Source organism: Globicephala melas, chromosome 16 (assembly GCF_963455315.2).
Source record: "Globicephala melas chromosome 16, mGloMel1.2, whole genome shotgun sequence".
NCBI lineage: Eukaryota > Metazoa > Chordata > Mammalia > Artiodactyla > Delphinidae > Globicephala > Globicephala melas.
The window spans coordinates 70,170,211-70,192,153 of NC_083329.1; the positions used below are offsets into that span (position 1 = coordinate 70,170,211).

Consider the following 21,943-nt stretch of genomic DNA (forward strand, 5'->3'; position numbering starts at 1 on the left):
GGCAGAGAGCTCTGGGAAAGCCCAGGGTGCCTCGTTTCCTCTAGTCCGGGAAAGTTTTAATTCTTCAAACTGGGCTGGAACCTTATTTCTAAACCTGCCTGCGCAGCAGATTCTCCGGCTCTCCTGCGTCCCATCTCAGAGTCACCGTGAGAGCCTGTTCCTGCAAGAAGTGTGAGTGAATTAAAGTACTTCAGTGGAAAAGTAAGGGAACCCCCCAGCCCCCGACGTCCCCCTCCCCCTTTCTGGCTATGCAGCCCCACGACCTTCAGTCCGCCTCCCTCTTTCCAATTCCTCGGAGCGGCGAGGTTCTCGAGGACCCCACGGAGGCCGGGCGGCGGGGGTCGAGGGCAGGGACGGAGAGAGCCCTCCCCACTCCCCGGGATTGGGAGGGGGATGGGCAAGCGCGGGAGAATAACGCCTGGGAGCCCGAGCAGCGCAGCCCCAGACTCCCCGGAAAGCCCGAAAAGCTGGGTGCAGAATCGCCTCTCTTTCAAGAGTTCTCAGGAAGTTTGGGGGAGGGGCGCTCCGCTCGCTCCAGTTCGCGGGAGGGTGAGGGAGGACGACAGCAGCGGCAGGTCTCGGAGCTGTGTCGCGTCCCGCCCTCGGGCGGGCTCGGGTGCTCCGGGCGGCGGGGTCTGCGGGGCGCGGGCAGAGCGCGCCGGGCGGCATGGAGGGACTGGTCCTGCTCAACGCCCTGGCCACCCGGCTGCTCTTCGTGCTGCACTCGCTGGTTGGAGTCTGGCGAGTGACCGAGGTGAAGAAGGAGCCGTGGTACTGGCTGCTGGCGCTGCTCAACCTCTTGCTTTTTCTGGAGACGGCGCTGACCCTCAAATTCAAGCGCGGCAGAGGCTACAAGTGGTGAGCGCACCCTGGGTGACGGAGGGCACGCCGAGTCCCCGGGCGCTGTCCCCTGCGGCACTCTCAGGCGGCCCAAGAGCCCGTCTCCCCGACGATTCTTTACTGGGATGCGGAGGACCCCCACTGTCCTCGCTGGGAGCATCGAAGGAGCGCGGGATGCTTGGGCGTCGCTTGGACACAACGGAGTGCCCCAGGGTCCCAGGGCAACCCGGGAGAGGGGAAGGCTCCAGTTGCAGCCACGCGCCACCCAACCCCAGGTTTAGCAACTTGAAAGATGGGAAAAAAGAAGGGAAGCGCTTTCATGCTCTGCAGAAAGTGCTCCAAAGTGGGAGAGTAGTGGGGCGACGGGGGTGTCATGTGCTCTGCGTTCTGAATTTGGGGTGTGGTTGTGTACGGCTTAGCCTGAGTGCATGCAGTTATGGGAATGCCCTTCGCCGGGCATCAGCGACTTGTGTAAGGGCTTGTGCACATCGGGCAGCGCTGGGGGCAGCACTTCCCGGGGTGACAAGCCACTCGCAGCACGTCTGTGGTTTCAGCCGCTTCCCCGCAAACCAGCCCCAGCATGGCACTAGCTTCAGGTGTCTTCCGGGCTTGGTTGCTTCCGAGAGCCTCGGTTAATGGTCAGCCCATCTTGTCAGATGTGTCATTTCTTGCTTGTTTCAAACAGCCTGCTTAGTTTCACTTAGATTTGTTCTATATCACCTTAGGAAGTTACCTTAGATATAAATGTGTGATTTTGACATTGGTTTCACTTAACCCACTTAGATTCATCTTAATTTGCTCTAACTTGTACTAAGATGGTACTTTTGAGATGAATGTGCATTTCTGAGCTTGTTTGCTCATATAAAGTTTATATAGCATTTACAACGTTAAAAAAAAAAAAAAAAGATGGGTTACGACGCTGGTGAAGGTACTAGCAGGCAGTGGTTCAGCCCTCACCTCAACGTGCCAGACCGCAGACTCTTTAGTGATGTTTTATTTCCTCCCCAAAGACTTGGATGGCAATCAAAGAATTGAGAAAAAGATTCCCTGCCATTTACAAAGCGCCTCTACCTCTACGGCTCCACTCCCAGGAAATTTTCAGCCCAAACTTATCTGAGTTAGGCCTCTTTCTGTATTATTTTTTAAAACAATGAGTCTGTGTTTTCATGTATGCCATATTTAAGAAGAATACCAACTGCTATGAGATAGAGGAAAATACGGTTAGCCAATTCAAGAATTGTATACATGATGGCATATTAAGAAAAAATAAAAGAAAAAACCCCTCTGGACAGTTTTACATATTAAACTACAAAAGGCTGTGTATTTCACTACAATCCAAGGGAGAGAATGCGTTGTCTCTTAAAATCATGTGAGTCTTGCTTAAATTTTCCACTGTCGAAAAATTTCTAGAATTATCAATGAAGGAATTATTCAAGTAGAATCAATTTAATACAACAAGGATTGGAGGAATGTCACTGCCCCTCCCCCCATTAACAGCTTATCAAGCAAGAGAGATCTGAGGAACTTTCCAGTATGCCTTTCGGAAATCTCAAAGAAAAATAGTATTAGTTCCCCAAATAAGCCTTAGGGTTAAAGAAACAGAAGGGAGAAAAGTGTTCACCCAGCAAGCGGATCACATGAGATTGATTTAGCTTTTACTGAGTAGCTTTAACATGCTAGGGTAAAAAATATCTTCAGTAACATGAGGATGAAATCTGAGGCTTAAATATGTTCCCATGGAAAGTAGTCCTGCCACCAGCCATCATCAGAGCTTCTGGGAGACATGTCAACCTCAGAAGAAGGAACAGCTCAACTGGCCCTGAAATATCCTCCTTCTTCTCCAAGAGTGAGGGCTTAGCTCACATTAAGTCAAAATTCCATGCCAGTTGTGTAGAAATCCTGTAGGCAATGGAACCTTCATGTCCGTATCACCATTGACCACTGATTGACTCAGATTGACATGTAACTTAAAACTGAGAGAGGACAAAAGGATGGGCCAAAAACTGGTGATGGTCAATATGGCAAATTAAACAGGAAACTGGGGACATGTCTGTATAAAGAGCATGGATTCAAAATCAGACAGATAATGGAGTAAAAATCGGGGCTTTCCTACTTACTTCCTGTGAGGCACTGAATAAGTTACTTAACCTTTTTGAGTCTCAGTTTCCTCATCTATAGATACTTATCTCATAGGTTGTTATGAATTAAATGAAATAATATATGTTGATGGTCAATGAATACAAAAGAAATGGTCTTTTCTAGATCCTACAGTTTTTCTTATTTTTCTTCTTATTAAAAAATATTCTGTGTCCAGTGGACATATTTTCTGTCTGTAAAAGTCAAAAAACTTTACCTGAGAGACCGGCCAGTAAACCATTGGTTCAGAGCCAAAAAGCAGAAAATAATTCTCATCTTTATTTCAGAACAGGCCCATGATGTATATTGTATATTATAGCACTAACTGAAAAAAATTTTTGCTGGCTCAATATCAAGATTATATTTGAGAGTTAGCAAAAAAAAATAAAAAATCCTTGATAGACTTGGCTATTATAAAATTTCAGGAACAAACGAGTCTTTGTAAAATGATCTAAACAGAAATGTGATAAGTAATTCTTTGTTCTACTGATGTTACCAAATAAAACCGAGTCTACAAATATCGTCATTTTCGTGATGGACAAAGGTCACATGCTGTTCTTTCATAAGTTTGAGAAAAAAATCAGAAAGTGGAATGCTAAAAAAATATAGAAAATTATCCCAGATATAACATGGTGACACTTAAAAAGGGTTTGATTTGGGACATACTTCATTCCTGGATTGAAGTTTTCTGAGTAAGGAAAAGCATAATTTTTTGTTGTTTTTGAACATTAAAAAAAGTTGTCATTAGAAAATCAAGGCTGATGGAATAAAAAAAAAGATAAAGTAAAAATGATGGCAGTAGGAAAATGTTCCTCTAAGTAGGAAAATGTTACTACAGAGATCTTTATGTAGATCTACCTAATATAAAGATATATGTATCTTTTTCTTTTGGCTGAGTTGGGTCTTCGTTGCTGCGCAGGGGCTTTCTCTAGTTGCGGCGAGCGGGGGCTACCCTTCGTTGCGGTGCGCGGCTTTCTCATTGTGGTGGCTTCTCTTGTTGCAGAGCACGGGCTCTTGCATGGGCTTCAGTAGTTGTAGCACATGGACTCAGTAGTTGCAGCATGCAGGCCCTAGAGTGCATGGGCTTCAGTAGTTGTGGAGCATGGGCTCTAGAGCACAGGCTCAGTAGTTGTGACACACGGGTTTAGCTGCTCCACGGCATGCGGGATCTTCTTGGACCAGGAATCAAACCAGTGTCCCCTGCACTGGCAGGCGGATTCTTAACCACTGTCCCACCAAGGAAGTCCCTATATCTGTATCTTTCGATCCATTGGTCTTACAATTTTGACTCTACCCTATAGAACGAAAAGTACCCATATGCAAAGACACACATACAAAAATACTAATTTTCATCTTGTTAGTGGAAAATAAAGCTAAAATCAACCTGATTATTCACCAATAGATTGGTTGAAAAACTGTAATATACCCATGCTATAGAATATTTTGCTGGTATTAAAAATAATGAGCTAGGGCTTCCCTGGTGGCGCAGTGGTTGGGAGTCCACTTGCCGACGCGGGGGGCGCAGGTTCGTGCCCCGGTCCGGGGGGATCCCGCGTGCCGCAGAGCGGCTGGGCCCGTGGGCCATGGCCGCTGGGCCTGTGCGTCCAGGGCCTGTGCTCCGCAGCGGGAGAGGCCGCAGCAGTGAGAGGCCCACGTAACGCTAAAAAAATTTTAAAAAATAATAATAATGAGCTAGATTTTATCTATTGACTTTGAGGGATGTCCACGATATGTTGTCAGAAGAATAAAGTTACAGACTTATGTATATTATGCCCTCAATTTTTAAACAAACTTGTCAAAGAACTACCCTTTGTATCAATTGAATACATTGTCTATTTACTAGTCCAGAAGAAGAAGGAGGGGGAGAGGAGGAGGTGGGGAGGCAGGAGAAGAGAATGAGAAGAAGAAGAAAGAGGAGAAGAGAAAGAAGAAGAGTTGGAGGAAGAGGGAAAACCCTCTCACACTGAAAATCAATCAATCAAGGCCTGAACGGTGGACTAAACTCTGTTTACACATGAAGTGAAAATTTCTCTTCTGGAATATCGGATCCATGAAACTCCTTTAGACTGCTCTAGGCTAGTTTGAACATTGTCCTTTTTATTAAAATTTGTACCTGGCCCCAAATAAATCAAATCTATAGAAATCATGGTGCAATACACAGAGCTAGAGAGGAAAATGTGAAAAAAATTTCTTGAAACGCAGCAAACATATTACACTTGTCCAAAGAATGTTACTTTAGCTATTCTTTGGATAGGAAAAATGGAACTGGAGCTGCTGAGCTCAGCTGTCCAGGGACAGGCAACATTACATCAACACTAAGAACTTGCCAGTTGGAGGAGCTTAATTTGTTGGAATCCTATAGAATAAAGAGGGTAAGCCAACGACACGTTCCTTGTCAAGTCCAACAAACGCGTGCTGGTGGAATTCGGCCCTTTTCCCCTAGTATTTATTAATTTCATCTGCTCTTCACGTACTTTTCATTAAGATGAAAATTAGTATCACTGCTTTATTTTTTCTTGATTTTGTTTTCTATTGTCTGGGCAACAATCCAAAGGGTCTGTGAATTACCATTTAGGTACAGTCAAACAGAAGATAAGATTTCCAGTTGCTTTCTAGCTAATACTGATAAAATATTCTTCAGGAAATAGAAAAACGATCAAGATTGTGACAAATTTGAAGCCTGTTCACTTAAAAGCAGGTGGTATCTGAGAATAAGTAGAAATCTAAGTTGAATTGATTGACAAAACTGTAGAATTGTAAGCACTGAGCTTTCTTCATCAAAATTTCAAGAATACAAGGTAAATATCATTGAGTTAATAAAACAGCTCACTTATATGGTCACCTTTCTGCATTGTCTCTTGCCCTTCTCTCTTTTTTAAAAAAATAAATTTATTTATTTATTTTTGGCTGTGTTGCTACCCGCAGGCTTTCTCTAGTTGTGGCGTGCGGGCTTCTCATTGCGGTGGCTTCCCTTGTTGCAGAGCACGGGCTCTAGGCGCGCAGGCTTCGGTAGTTGTGGCTCGCGGGCTTAGTTGCTCCGCGGCATGTGGGATCTTCCCAGAACAGGGCTTGAACCTGTGTCCCCTGCATTGGCAGGCGGATTCTTAACCACTTCGCCACCAGGGAAGTCCCCCCCCCTTCTCTTTTATTAGGTTGAATCAGACAACTACTTGTTGACCTGCCTACTAAGTAAACATGACACATGCTAGACACTGTGAAGAAACAGAAAACAGACATATTTGAGATTTTAAAATAAAATGTAGCATTTCAATGAAGTGTTCGCATGTGTGGGAATAAGAATAATTGTGAATAGTTAGCATTTTATGATGTTCGGGCTCTTTCAAGTGTTTACAGAACTTCCCACTTGATCCTGACAGCAGCTGTAGTTATTTTGTTTCTGTTTTCTCCCATTTTTAGGTGAGGAAGCTGAGGCACAGAGTTGTTAAACCATTTAAAGATCATTGAGCTGGTGATGGGGAAAGCAGGGATGTTAAGACTCTAACAATTTAGAGGAAAAAAGGATGTGGGGAGGAGTGATGGGGCAGGGTGGGGACGTGGCCAGGGGATGGTGAGTAGGGAGGGAGAGGGGGCTTTACAGCATTTGAGCCGCAGCAGGAAAAGCAGATATGAGAGAGAAGAGTGCCAAGGCTGGGTAAGTAAAGGACATCCTGAGGGAGGTGAGTGTGGGGAAACGATGACAGATTTCTCTGGAGGAAACACAGAGCCTTATCATTCTTCATTCAGCAAAAATACCTGGAACATCTCAAGTGTGTTAGATGTTTTTTTTTAGTGCCAAGAATACGGAGGTGAATAAATCCTGCCCTGAAAGAACTTGTATCTTAGTCAAGGGACTCAGAAAATAAAATAAATAATAAACAAATGTGCTGACGGGGAACTGGATAAAGGCAGTCAAAAGGTACAAACTTCCAGTTATAAGATAAATGAGTACGAGGGATGTAATGTACAACATGGTTAATATAATTAACACTGCTGTATGTTACATATGGACGTTACTGAGAGTAAATCCTAAGACTTCTCATCACAAGGAAAAACTATTTCTTCCCATTTCTTTTATTTGTATCCGTATGAGATGGATGTTCACTAAACTTACTGTGACAATCATTTCATGATGTACGTAAGTCAAATCATTAATGCTGTACGACCTGAAACTCACACAGTGCTGTATGTCAATTGTGCCTCAGTGAAACTGGAAGAAAAAAACCAGGTGTGCTGATAAGTAACAATAAGCAGGTAAACAAATGAGGGATCAGAACTATGAAGGCCTAAGTGGGATGGGTTATAGAGGGATGGAGGCCCGGGGGAAGGTTCCACTGGGTGGAAAGAGAGATGTCTAGCTGGGGAGGCGACGTGTGAGCTAAGTCCGTTAGAGAGAGAAGGAGCCAGGCAAGGGAAGAGCCAGGGAGACGATGAAAGGAGTGAGAGGAAGAGCTATGCGTGCCTTGGGACACTTCCGACATCCTCCCGGAAGACAGAGAAATACTGACTTTCTCTTCTAGTCTTCATTGTCTCTTCTCCCCATGTCCCCTGCCTCCAAATGAGAAATTCCTTCTAAATTTTATATTTGATCATATCTCATTTAAAAAAATTGAAGTATAGTTGATTTATAGTGTTTTAGGCATACAGCAAAGTGATCCAGTTATAGACACATACATACATACACACATGTGTATATGTATAGTCTTCTTCAGATTCTTTTCCATTATAGGTTGTTACAAGATACTGAATAGAGTTCCCTGTGCTATACAGTAGGTCCTTGTTGTTTATCTATTTTATACACAGTAGTGTGTATCTGTTACCATATCTCATTTGAAACATCATGTGTTTGAAAATGTCTGGCTGGCCCCCAACTAAAAACAGGAAAGATAAATTAAACATCAAAAGAGATTCCATCCTAAATTGATTGCAAATTCAAACCAATTGTGTAAAAAACTCAGTGAAATCTGATTTGATTCATCAATTGTATTTAGACGGTTCAGCAGCGGAAATGAAAAACCTAGACTAGACAGGTATCGTATGAGGTCTGACCCTGAACAAGTTTGGAGCAGTGTAGAAGAGCTCTGTAGGATTATAATGCTGTAGTATTTGATAATATGTATCTTCCTCTACCAAAACTGCTTACAAAAACGCCACAGAGGACGCTGGGAAATAAAAGCACTCTTCTCCTGATCTTGTTGGGTATCAGAGAGGACGAAATGAAGGCATTTAGAAGGAGACCCTATGATTTCCATATGGCCAGGGTGGGCACCGGAAATTCTCCCAGGAGATAAACTGTTTCTCTTCTTGTTCACATTTGCTGTCCAGATTTCCTGATATCTCTCCTTAACTTTTTAGTTATTCCAATAATACTTTCCACTGTGCATTGGACTTATCAGCACTGCCTGCAGTGTACATCCAGAGCTCTATAATGTTCATTATCTTCACATGTGTTTGTGTGTATGCGTTTTCTATCCTGAACCTTGAGCTCAAGGCAAAAGGGTGACTTACATTTGCATCCTTTTTGTAGGCATACACTGAATGTTACCAGCAAATGACTTTGTTTTTAGTGATCCGAGTCATGGTTTAGGAGGAAGAGTCTTAACCTATCTTGAGTTAGTACTATGCTTTGCTCCCAAGAAGAAGTCATATTTTCTTCCTTTATTTCACAATGAACTTGGGATCAAATCAATAATCATGGCTGCATTTAGAATGGGACCCCCAGGAAATTGAACCACTGAATGATGCCCGTGTTTTTCTCCACCAGCATGTTCAAGTGAGACATTTAAAACTGAAAATTAAGGCTATAATATTTTGTAACTTCGTGTACTTGACTGGGAGAAAAACAAAGTACAAATTAGTGTGGGCAGCTCCCATGAGTCAGTGTATATGTGTATATCCCTACTTCTAAATTTCAAGCATTTCTCCGTCTCATAGCAGTGACATTATTATGCATACAGCGTCAGGACGAATCTGAATAGCTTCACTTTTACAACAATGGAAAATTCACCTTTACATGGAGGTTTATTTTCCCCATGTGCATTTCCCTCCCTACTCCGGAAGTTCCTCTAAAGTACCAATATCAGGCGTGTTAGACCTGGAGTGCATAAATCATTTTGTTAAAGAAAACCCGTGGTTTTTAAAAAATAAAATAGTATTTTTTAATATGCAGGTATGAAAAAATGAACTTTCTTTGAAAGTCACGTTCAGGATTGTTAACAATCTACAATTTTAATATAAAATGCCAAGGTGGGGCTGATTTTGTTTATTTTTTCTGAATATAAACTTACCACCCATAGTTGTTCAGGGAGAGGGGTTATATTTTATCTTTGGGTTGTCTGACCTCCAAGAAGTAGCTGGTGTATGACTGACTTAATGTTGTATGCTTATTAGAATAAAAATTAGTAATTCTTAGAAAAAAAAGAAGCCCTCTCTATGACGGATGCCTCTGACAGCCTCGGTTGGGTCCTACAAGAGTCCTTTGCTTTCTTATTTCCCTGATTGAGCCCCACACACCTATTTTATTAATAGGAATAGCCTCTTAATATATTGGCTGTGCCATTTTCTGACAGTCTGTTAATAATGGAGATGAGGAGGATGATGAAAGTGATGGTGATGATGCAGGTGGTAACAGTTATTGATTACTGAGTACTGACGATGCTCCTAGCCTGCTTTACATCCATTATCTCATGTGATCCTCACGACCACGCAATGAATTCGTTTTCATCTTTATTACTATTTTATGATGAGGACGCTGCCGCATAGCAAGGCTAGGTCACTTATCTAAGGTCACGACTAGTAATAATAAATCACAAAAACAATGCCTAGCATATGGTGAGCCCTCACTTTTATTGAGCCAGGCTTTTGCACTGAATGGATTACCTCCTTCGCTCCTCACAATAGCCCTCGTGCTACTATTCTAGCTCCTACTTGTAAATGAGGAAGCCAAACTCAGAGAAGTATTCCCACGCTCGGATTAAACTCCATCAGCCTGTTTGTTGCGCTCTGCATTCGGTAACCAAACTGGGTTTTGCCTGTGGACAGTACAACTACGTATATTTTGGGGGTCAAGGATTCCCTACAGTAGAGAAAGGGTCAAAGTATTTACTCTGTTTCAAAATTGGGTAGGTAAATCTCAGGTGACTTGCTAATGAGTACTAGGATGGTTTTGCTTAGAATGTACAAAATTTCAGACTCCACATGGCCACGACTCAGAGACACTTGCACAAGCAGACATCCCTGTAAAATCAAAGCAGATGCAAAAGAAGACAGAAGAGGGGAAGAATTCTAGAGCGTCTTCATTTTTGGTCCTGAAGTGAAGAACCAATCTCTTCCACAGAACAGAAATAAATACCATTGTCTTTTATAGAGTGAAATAAATTGAAGTGTTATATAAATAACATCCATAATGCATTTAATCCTCTGAGAGACCATTAAAATTCCTGTAGTCATTAGTGCTTAAGTTCGCTTGTTCATTAAACAATCATTTATTATAGTAGGTGCTATGATGGTGTTCTTGAAGGAATATAAAACATGCGCAGTTATATGAGGACAAGACAAAACAATACTCTGAGAACCAAATAATTTTCCACAAATTAAGTCCAAGAGTGCAGAAAGGCTTCAGAATAAAGATACGGTCTGTATGGTAGACTTGTTGGACATGGAAACTTTCTCAGGTATGTGCTTTATGTCCTAGCCTTTGAAGTGGCTGGTGGTTTTATAAGAGTGGAGAGAAGAGAGAAGGGCTTTTCAGGTTGAGGGAATATCATGATGGTAATACACAGGGTTTCAGCTGGAACCAGTTCATTTACGAAGATGTCACGATTTCCTTTGCCTCAGAAATTCTATGAGAAAAACAGTCATGTCGATCCTAAAAATCGATGCATATTTTGTCCCTAGAGCTCGTTTAGTCATCCTGAAGCATTCTGTTGAGGTTTGAACGTGAGCAACTTCGATTTTAATGGAGTTTGTTCTTGCTTTAGATATCATCTTGGAAATTCTTAAGTGAAGTGAAGTATGCAATACTAATTTTGCTAGTGGTTGATAATATACTTTGAGAATGTTACCTTACTGAAAAAAACCATCAGTGACAAGGAACAAAGAAAGTTATAATTAAAGGCCTAGTGTTCAGCTTCAGAAGTATTCTCCTTTTTACAAAACCTAGATGTGGGCATTCTTCAAGGGCTCTGGAAATCTAAAGAGCGACCCACTGGAATAGGCATTCCTAACCCATCTGAAGTGCCTCCCTGTCTCTTCCATTCTCGTTATTAGTCTGCTCCCCCATAAGATCCTGGACAAAACAAACCCATCATCTGATCTTGGTACCTATTGAAACCTACACACTCCATATTCAATTTTCCATTGGTGGGGAGTTCTCACCAGCCTACGGCCATTTGGTGGCGGCCTCCCCTCCCCCTGCTCCTCCCTTATGGGCGGGCACCAGCAAAGGGCTCTAGGAGGGAGGTGATGACAGATTAGTGATTTCCCAGGCATTTGGGGGTCGTGTGTTCTAGAGGAGCACAGGGTGCATTTTGAGGGGTGGCAGAGAGGTAGGTGCTATCTGGAGGCTGTCGTATTGGACACCCTTACCCCCTGTGCTAACAGAAAGCCCTCCTGAGCAGCCCAGATGGAAACCGTGGCTGTTAAGGCCCACTTCAAGAAACCAGTCTACAAGTAAGGAGGCCAGACAGTCCTTAAGTTGTTAGACACGGTTTAGGGGCTCATGAAAGGATATCTTGACCTAGTTTCTTGATTTCCATGAAAAGAAGCCTATTAATATAAAGTGCTCCAGAAATCTTGAAGACCCTGGAGGCTGTTTAACACGAGATTTTGAAACCTGGGTCTAGTATATCCTGACAACTCCATGCTGCCTTTGTAGAGTAGGAAATACTGAGCAGTGAAATATAAATAAAATCGCAGTTCGCATCAAAGTAATTTTGGAACATTATTTTTGCTCCATTTAAATATTATCTATCTTCAGATTTATGCATATAATTACAAGATTAGAATCCTCACCGTTTGCAGAGAGAAAAGCTGATATTATGGTTAATTTTTCTTCTATTTGCCTACTTCCATTGTTGTATGTTTCTAAAGTGAATAAATGTTACTTTTTCAATAAGAAAACAATAATAAATATCATTTTGGGGAAGAGGAAAATGGAGTCCTAATTCTAGGCTAATGGTGAGTTGAAGTAGATATCCATTGCAGGGCTAAATTGCTAAATGTCATGACATAATCATTTTGTGAAAAACACTGTCATGTTGAAATGACAACTTTGTATGACAAATGATACTTTATATTTGGATGAACTGAACTGAAAATAAAGCAATGAGTATAGCTCTTTAAGAGCTCAGAGCAGTGTCTAGCATGTAGGAAGACCAACAAACATATTAGTGAACAAATAAGTACGTAAACAAATAGAGAAAAACATCCTTTAATGTAAGGTGCTCCTGCTGTGTATTTAGAGAGAATTGGTGTGTTGGCTAAGGGCTGTGAAATAAAAAACAAACAAACAAATAAAAAAAAATTTCTGTGGAGAAAAATTATCTTCAGGAAGGCTGGAATTTAGAAAAACTAGCTGAGCAAAGGGAAAGCAATTTGGCATTAAAGTATTAATGCTGGGCATCTTCTATATTGTGATAGGGTAGTGATGGTTGGAACTGTGATAAGTCTGAGTTTCCAAGGACAGGTAGCTCATCAGTAATCAGGTATTATCAATTTTGTAAAAATATCCCACCTGGACATGTCTTATTCATTTAATCATATATTTATCAGTTTTTGTCAGTCTCTCAATAGTGTAACATAATTTTATAAACAAGCAACCAGAAACCTGATTTATTTCTGAGATGGCTAGACCCCTCTCTGGTATTAGTGCCTGTGGTTGGTATCTACTTACTTTTGATACAATTAAGACATGAAAACTGGAGTAAAATGATTTGTAGCCCCTAAGAAAGGGCATGCAATTTGGTTAATTACCCAGAAAGAGGTGGGATCGGGCTTAGTTTTTAATTTTTAGAATTCACATTCTCCTTGGTTCCAAAAATGAATCACTGACAATGAACTATCAAGAATATGACAAACCTTCAAAATAATAAGTAACAGCTAAATGTCATCTTGAAATATTAAAATCCTTCGTAGTGGCAAAAAATACCAAATTTATACAAGAACAGAATAATTAGTTTCCTTCAGAAAAACTTCTGATAAGAATCAATTTATGATGATATTTCAAAAAGAGATTTCTAGTCAAACCAGCAACAGAGTGTCAAGAAAGTTGGAATTATAAATCAACTAGGACCTTATGAAATCACTGACTATTTGGGGGAGCCCATCATGTGCCAAACACTGTGGAAGGAGCTGAGGGCATAATGTTGAGCAGACAAGACACAATTCTGTGCTTGTATTGGGTTGGCCAAAAAGTCTGTTCATTTAGTGACTACGTTGTTCAATAAAGGTCTTCATGAGAATGAAAAGCGTCCTTTATTTTTACTTAAAACCGAACGAACTTTTTGGCCACTCCAATATTACTCAGAATTGCTGGGAGACAATTAGTGACCACAGGTACACATACACATATATACATATATATAGTTATAAAATTTGAAACTGTATGGGGTGAAAGTGAAGAGTGTTATATATAGAACAAGTGTAACAAGGAGATCTAATTTAGGCTGGAAGGACAAGGAAAGCTTTTCTGTGGAGTCCTATAGAGCTGACATGAATTTTGAGAAGGAGATAATCCGGTGAAAAGTGAGGGAGAGAGGTATTTCAAGGGGGAGAAATACATGTGTGAAGACCTGAGTTAGGAACTCACTCAGCTTTTTTCCGGAACTGAAAGAAAACACCATTATAGGAGCTCAGTGAGGAAGAATGCAAGCAACAGAGACCAAGAGGTAGGCAGGGTGCTAATGGTACAGCATTTTATAAGTCATGATGAGCAAAAAGCCCACGCCAACCATGACTGTGTGACAGTAACTGCCTTAACCGTGAACGTGAAGTTAGACATAATGATGTCCACAGCACTGCAAACAACTTCCCTTGATTCAGGGAGTCTCAAATAGGTTTGGTTTTGAGAACCATATTTTAAAAATGGGATTGATTTTAAGTTATTTGAAGAAACAATCTTCTAACCAGGTATTCTGTGGGTCTGCTTTAAGTGTAGGTGCTGAATATGTGGCCATGAGTGTATCTGCAGAGCTGAGCCTGGTAAGGCAGCAACTCACGTGTATTGAGCATATACAGTATCAAGTTCATAACACTGTCTTATTTAATCCTCACAACCACCCTATGAGGTGGATATTATTATACCCATTTCCATAGACAAGGACATTGAGTCTCAGGAAAGGTAGCGACTTTCTAAAGATGAATGAATAGAAGAGGCAAGATTCAAGTTTGGGTCTCTCAAGTTCATGAAAATGCTACCACAGTGTCACAGTTCCTCAAGGGACACAACAAGAGGAGCATACTTGTTACCAGACCCGCTGAAATGGGAAGAAAATGTCCTCGTAGATGCCAGCAGCCTCCATTCACTTCATTTGCTCAATCCTCCCTTTATTTATAAATTCAGGCATTCAAGCATTTAAGTATTTGCTTAATAAACATTAATTAAAGACTTAAAAAGACACCCGAGACCACTGAGGAGGGGAAAAAATGAAGGAGAGGGAAGAGGGAAGGGACATAAAGATATATATGACTCAGGATCTGTCTTCAAGGAACTTAGGAAAGCGAAGTCATATATACACATAACAAGAAAACAGTGGAGAATGTGTTGGGTCACAAGAAAAATACAAGTTAAGATTAACTGCTGCCATTAATTCCTATATTGCAAAATACAGGAAGGACGTCGATGGGTAGAGATGTAAGAGGAGGGCTTTCCAAAACAGGCAGTTATAATTTGAAGGGACGTTTGCTCCAAAAACCATGTCAGAGCCTCTCTTCTCAGACGGACCAAGCTGAAGGGGCAATAGAGCCCCTTGCTCTTAACAGGGACCCATGGTCCAATAAAACATATGTGACATATGGTTGAAATGTCTTCTTCATGTCCCAAATAAAACCTATCATACATGTTTTAATACTTCTCTAGATTATAGAGACTTATTTTCTCCATAATTAAAAAAAAAAAAGAAATTTCAGTTGTACAACTACCACAGCCTGCTACTGGGGGGGGGGGGGAGGGAGAAAGTAGGGAAGGAAGCTCCTGATTCTCATTTGCTATTGACCACTTCGCAAACTAGGCATTTCGTTGGTAATTCTACCTGGAAGCCTTTGGAAATTCCAGCAAATCCTCTTAGGTGTAGGGTTAAGAGGGTGGGAAATAGGGGGAGAAAGACTATGGACTCATACACTCTTGAGCTGAATATGATTAATTCTCGGGGGGTTAAATGTGATTCCCTCTTCCCACCCCCTTTTCACTTACATCAAATAGGTCTGATGAACAGGGGCTGAAGTGAGGGAAACTTTCTAAAACATTTTGTTTTGTTTCATTTTAAATACACAGCAGGTTGAAACTACTGAGTTGCTCAGCTTGATAGAATGTGGTAAAGGAAGAGGAAGGGGAAGGGGAGATAAGATTAGATAATGGAGGCTTTGAATATCAGAGAGAGAATTTAGATTTTCTGTAGTAAGCAGCACAGAAAATCCTGGATTTGGAAGTTTTTTGTTTTCTAATATAACTAGATTCCTAATTAGAGAAAATATGTTGAACCAGGATAGTATTTTTTTCCAGTTACAGAAATAAATCTTATGCATAGAAGATGTTAAGGGTTATTGTTCTTTTTTATTCTTAACCTCTTTCAAGAGCTATGTTATGTTCAGTCTAGAGTCTTCCTAGATTATTATTGTAACAGTATTGTTAGGGGAGTTAAACCCAAAATTAATTCCAAGAGAGTCAACAAAACTGCAGTCCAGCCAACATTTGATGTATCCAAACAGACATTTACATATTCCCTCCGACTGTCCCTCCAACCAGAATTCATTTCCTTTCCCAATTTCACAAAGGAAATATTCTCTCCTGATGTTTCCCTTGATATGGAAGGTCAAAGAATTAAGTGTTCCTTTTCTTTTTGAAAGCATGTTCAACATGGGGGCTTTTGATATCTTGCTGCAGCCCAGCCATCGTCTAAATCAGATTTTAATAATATCATGACCCATACCCCTTTGTTTCAAAATTATTTTTTGCAGGAACTCAAAGGTAGGGGAGTGTCCATTTAAATACTGATTTTTTTTAACATCTTTATTGGAGTATAATTGCTTTACAATGGTGTGTTAGTTTCTGCTTTATAACAAAAGTAAATCAGCTATACATATTAAATACTGATTTTTTTAAAAGACTCTCTTTTACCCTTTCTCCCTTCTTCTCCTCAGAAGTTGAAAGGAGATATTAATGAAAGGGTTAACAGCCTTTAAAAAGTCCACTCTAAAAATTTTCCTGCATTTAGGTTTGCTCACTTCTTCCCCCACTGGATTATAACAGTATGAATTTAGTAGCATTTCATCTCAAACAATTCTATTTTTGAGCAATTAACATTTCTATTTTTCAGGTCACTTTAAACCATCACATATGTGTACTAAAAGTATTTTAATAAAATTATATTGACTTACAATTTTGACTTTAAGATGATTCATAAAGCAAGATTCCAATCTAAATTAAATGAAATTGGAAGAAATAAATTTGGAAAGTATGTAATTTTCATCTTCTTTCAAATTTTTAAGGACATGTTTTCATTGCACAATGTCCCATAATTATATTAGTAGTAGCTACTTGTTATTGAATGCCCAACTCTGCCAGGCGCCGCTTTATAGAAAGTACAGTTGACCCCTGAACAGTATGGGTTGGAACTGTGCAAGTCCACTTATATACATATTATTTTCAAGAAATACATACTATAGTACTACATGTCCCATGTTGTCTGAATCTGTGGATGTGGAACTGTGGATACAGAGGACCGACTACAGAGTTATATGTGGATTTTCAACTATGCAGAAGGTCAGTGATCCTAACCTCCACGTTGTTTAAGGGTCAACTGTATAATAAAAATTCCTGTGAGATAAATGTGACAGCTACGGACTGAACTGTGTTCTCCCCAAATTCATATGTTGAAGCTCTAACCCCCAATGTAACTGTATTTAGAGACAGAGCTTTTAGGAAGTCAGTAAGGTTAAATGAGGTTCATAAGGGTAGGGTTCTAAAATAATAAGATGAGTGGCCTCATAAGAAGAGAAGAGAGGGCCTTCCCTGGTGGCGCAGTGATTAAGGATCCACCCGCCAATACAGGGGACACAGGTTCGAGCCCTGGTCCGGGAAGATCCCACATGCCTCGGAGGAACTAAGTTGGTGCACCACAACTACTGAGCCTGGGCTCTAGAGCCCACGAGCCACAACTACTGAGCCCGAATGCCACAACTACTGAAGCCCACACTCCTACAGCCCATGCTCTGCAACAAGAGAAGCCACTGCCATGAGAAGCCTGTGCACCGAAACGAAGAGTGGCCCCCGCTCATAGCAACTAGAGAAAGCCCGCATGCAGCAACGAAGACCCAATGCAGCCAAAAGATAAATTAAAAAAAAAAGGGGGCTTCCCTGGTGGCGCAGTGGTTGGGAGTCCACCTGCCAATGCAGGGGACACGGGTTCGTGCCCTGGTCCGGGAAGATCCCACATGCCGCGGAGCGGCTGGGCCCGTGAGCCATGGCCGCTGAGCCTGCGCGTCCGGAGCCTGTGCTCCGTAATGAGAGAGGCCACAGCAGTGAGAGGCCCGTGTGACGCAACAAAAAAAAAAAAAAAAAAAAAAAAAAGAGAGAGAGAGAGAGAGAGAAATCTCTTTCTGTCCTTGTGATGTGTATGCACTTAGGAAAGGACACGTGAGGATCTTGAACTTCTGACCTCCAGAACTGTGAGAAAATAAATTTCTGTTGTTGAAGGCATGCAGTCTGTGGTATTTTGTTAAGGCAGCCTAAGCTAGTATATGACTGTTCCCATTTTGTGGATTAGGAAGCAAACAGAGGTCAGTGGCAACACTAACATTTGAACCTGATGTGTCTGACTACAAACAAAAGCACTCTCTTTGAATTGCCCTCTGAATTTTGAGTCTGAAAATAATTAATATAGATAGGTCTTTAAAAAAATACCAAACCCTTCATCTGTTGTTTGTTGGTATAGGCATACCTTGGAGATACGGCAGGTTCAGTTCCAGACCACTGCAATAAAGCAAGTCACATGAATTTTTTGGTTTCCCGGTGCATTTAAGAGTTATGTTTACACTACACTGTAGTTTTTTAAGTGTGCATTGTTTTAAAAATCAATGCACATACCCTTAATTTAAAAATGCTCCATTGTTAAAAAATGCGAACTATCATCTGAGCCTTCAGTGAGTCTTGGAAGTAACATCAATGATCACTGATCACACATCAGCATAACAAATATAATAATAATGAAAAAGTTTGAAATATGTGACACAGAGACACAAAATGAGCAAATACTGTTGGAGAAATTGCGCTGATAGACAGACTTCCTTCACGCAGAGTAGCCAGCAACCTTCACTTTGTAAAAAATACAATATCTGTGAAGTGCAATAAAGCAAAGCGTAATAAAATGAGATGTGCCTGTATTTTTATTTGTACCAGGTTTAGCAGAAACACACGAAGCCAGTTGATTTACTTCAGTACATATCATCTGATTTTTGTCTTTTTGTACGTTACTATTTGAGCTCTCAGAATTTCAGGTTAATGTTGAAAAATGTAGCCAATCTTTCTGAAAGTACAATGTTCAAAAATCCAAGATTTACTATTTCTGTATTTGCTTTTTGTAAAATGTATTAAATACAAAATATACAGTTTTGTGCCTGAAACTAATTGGCAGTACCCCATTAAACTATATTAAAATTAACATCTATTAATTGGATTGGAAATTCAGTGAGAATGACAGCTGCTAGTGCCTTTTACAGTTACTTTGTTTCTCTATAATCCATATGGCAGGAATCACATAATGCTTTTTCCCCCTTAGAAATAAACACTTGAGATAAAATGATCTGACTCAGTGTGGTCAGGGTATGTGCACTTGTTTTCTTTTTAAAAAATTTTGTAAAAGCTGAGCTATCTTTTTTTTTCCTCTTTCACAGGTTTTCACCAGCCATATTTTTATATCTCATTAGCATTGTTCCATCATTGTGGCTTCTTGAAATGCACCATGAGACCCAGGTATGTCCTTTTGGAAAGTAGGGAAGTGGAATACTCAGCAATAAACTACATTCATATTATAATCCAATTTCTGTCAGAAATGCACTTTTCTAAGGAACTGGAGTTATCAAGATTTGAATAAGTAAGAGGCCTCAGCGAAAAGGAAGTGAATCCATGATCTGTAAAACCCCATGAAAATGTTGCATTCATTTAAGATTTAAGACTACATCATTCATTAACAATTTGGGTTAGAGATCTTGTTCTTAAGACTTCCCCTCCAATATGCTACAGTTTACATGGGGATATACAATTCTGGTTTTAACCCTTGCCGCTTCAACGAGTTATTGTGCTAAGAACGGGCAGGGCTCAGTCATCTAGCATCCTATAAAATGACATTTTTAGGGACAACAGAAACAAAAAAGAAACCCCATCATCTGTACTCAGCTATACAAATACAATCAAACTTGGAGGGGCTATTTGAAGTAGTCTGTCTTAAAATACAGGCTTTGCAGGTTACAGGAGATTCACTTTTGAGGGTCCTATGAACTGTCTCAGTAAAATAGGAATTTCACCCTAGGGACCCGAAATAAGGGTAAAGGAGAGGAGCCAGGGGACCCACCGTCAGGAAGGGTGGGCTCTCTGTTTTAAGACCACACGGACCTAGAAAACAAACAGTGGGTTCCAATAAGAGTCCCTAATCTATATTAGGGAGATACAGAGGGAGGTACTGATTTTTAAGTGAGCTGCTTCTTGCCTGGGCAACCCTAGGTAGCAGGCTCTAGGCTGGATTCGGTCACTGATTGTTGTAAATGCTCCTGTACAACACTGGGGGTGCCAGTTGGCGAAGTCCATCAGACTGCAGCCTGGACATCACATCTTCAGGGTGCAGGTTACAGGTTCATATGTTTTACAGTAGTTATAATATTATTTTAGGACATTTACTGGTAAAATCTGTGAGACTGTTTCACAGATTTCTTTGCTACAGTTGGTCATTTTATAGCAAAGTTAAGCCTCTTATATATGTTTCAGATATTCAAACCTTATCTGGAAAATGCTTGCTCCAAATTTTAGGCACACAGATGGGAATTTAGTTCTGTAGACTATTTCTGAATTCCACAAGCATGTACCAATGATGTAGGCATGAAGAAAACATTTGTCTGCCTAAATCTCCTGTTTAAAAAACACTGAAGTCAAAGACTCTCTCTATGTTTGTAGCAAAAGTATTTTTGTCACAGTAGATTGGTTGGTTCAAGTTCTTATAGCTTTTAAAAACTGTACCATAAGGATTAGGGGACTGTTTCAATTTCCTTACTACCTACTGCTTTCAAGGATATGAAAATAAGCTCTGGTGATTTGAATCATTTTTTTCCTTCACATCTAATTCTATGACGTGGCTATCATCCACAATAACAATTCATTTCCCCAAATGCTTTTATAATATAAATGCTTTGCACAGTTAATTGATATACAGGTCCAATCCTATTACAACAAATAGCATGCAACCAAAAGCTCTCTTTTTAAGAAAAAAGAGATTTTTGAGCCCTGGGCAGTACCTCTTTAATTTTCATACTACAAAAGAAATTGGACCTTTAGCAGTAATGGATTTGACTCATTTTGACACTGAGAATTAAAACGAATGCCCAGTGATTGAATTGGGCAGGCTGGGCAGAGACAGAAGTAGAAAAAAGTGAGAGAGAGACAAAAAAGTATTGGCATTGTGTTTAAAGAAATAAGAAATGGCAGAATAAAGGGAGGTAGAGAAATTCTTAGTCCATTCATGTAGGAAATTTTGGTTATGATAATGATCACTTTTTTCATATAGTCCCTTCATTTCGAAGTATTTTCAGATACATTTTCTCATGTATACACCCAGCAACTTCTTAAGTTAGACATGGTATATGGATTTCTATTTTATAGAAGAGGACCCTGAGACTAAGAAGGGTTAAGTAATTTTCCCAAGGCCACACAGCTAATCAACCACAGTTCTGGGGCTTAGAACCTGAGTCTTGAGCCCTAGTGCATTAAACCACACTGCCTTTCTCAATTATGTGTTCTGTGTGTTACAGGAATTTGCATCAAAATCATCTGAATTTTTCATGATGGGAAAGGATAATTTAATTTCCTTTCACATTTTCCCTTTACTCTATACCCTAAATGCTCTAACCCATGACTTGGCATTTGAAAAACATGCTGACCTATTTCATGAAAACATTTCTCCTAGATGATCAATTCTGTACCTTCATTTCTGAATCTGGCTGGGTCTACCTGAATGGAAACAAAATGCTTATGACAACAGTTATGACCTTAACTCTTAGTCAAGTCTATTTATGAAGTGGCACAATTCAAGCAAAGGAAATTTTCTGGTCTTGATGGTGTCACAGTCTGGTTGACCCAACGGAGTACTTTTGAAGCTATTAAAAGTTTTAAGACAGAGCCCATGAAAAAGTGACTTGTTGGCACCCAGATCGTGCACATCACTCACTTACACAATGCTGAATGTAAACAATATTACCATAAAAACAATATAAGTCAGGTTAGGTCTTAGGAGTCAAACCCACTGTTCTTTGCAGTCCTAAGGCAGCTGCCACTTAAAGGAAAGTCGTATCAATTTATAACAAATAGAGTTCTAAGAATAAAGAGGGACTCAGGTCTTTATACCATAACACGAACTACAAAACTATTTGCTATCAAGTTATCTTATGCTGCAGTATAGATGACGATGTTTTAAAAATAACAAGATGTCTATGGATTTTCAGTGATAAGAATGTAAAAAAACATCAGGGTCACCATTTTAAATATACAATC

General features: G+C 40.4%; 1 protein-coding gene across 3 annotated transcripts in view; it reads left to right on the forward strand.

Moving 5' to 3' along the window:
* The first annotated feature begins 361 nt into the window (after positions 1–361).
* The window catches only part of TMEM26 (transmembrane protein 26), a 46,649-nt gene continuing 25,067 nt past the window's right edge, over positions 362–21,943 (forward strand). For 2 of the 3 annotated variants that reach the window (XM_060286572.1, XM_030843934.2), the window contains exons 1-2: positions 363–858; positions 19,081–19,159. In XM_060286572.1, the coding sequence (XP_060142555.1) occupies positions 668–858; positions 19,081–19,159 (270 nt within the window). In that variant the 5' untranslated portion in view covers positions 363–667. Of the gene's footprint in view, positions 859–19,080; positions 19,160–21,943 lie in introns of all 3 variants that reach the window. The other variant, XM_060286573.1, reaches the window with a different exon arrangement.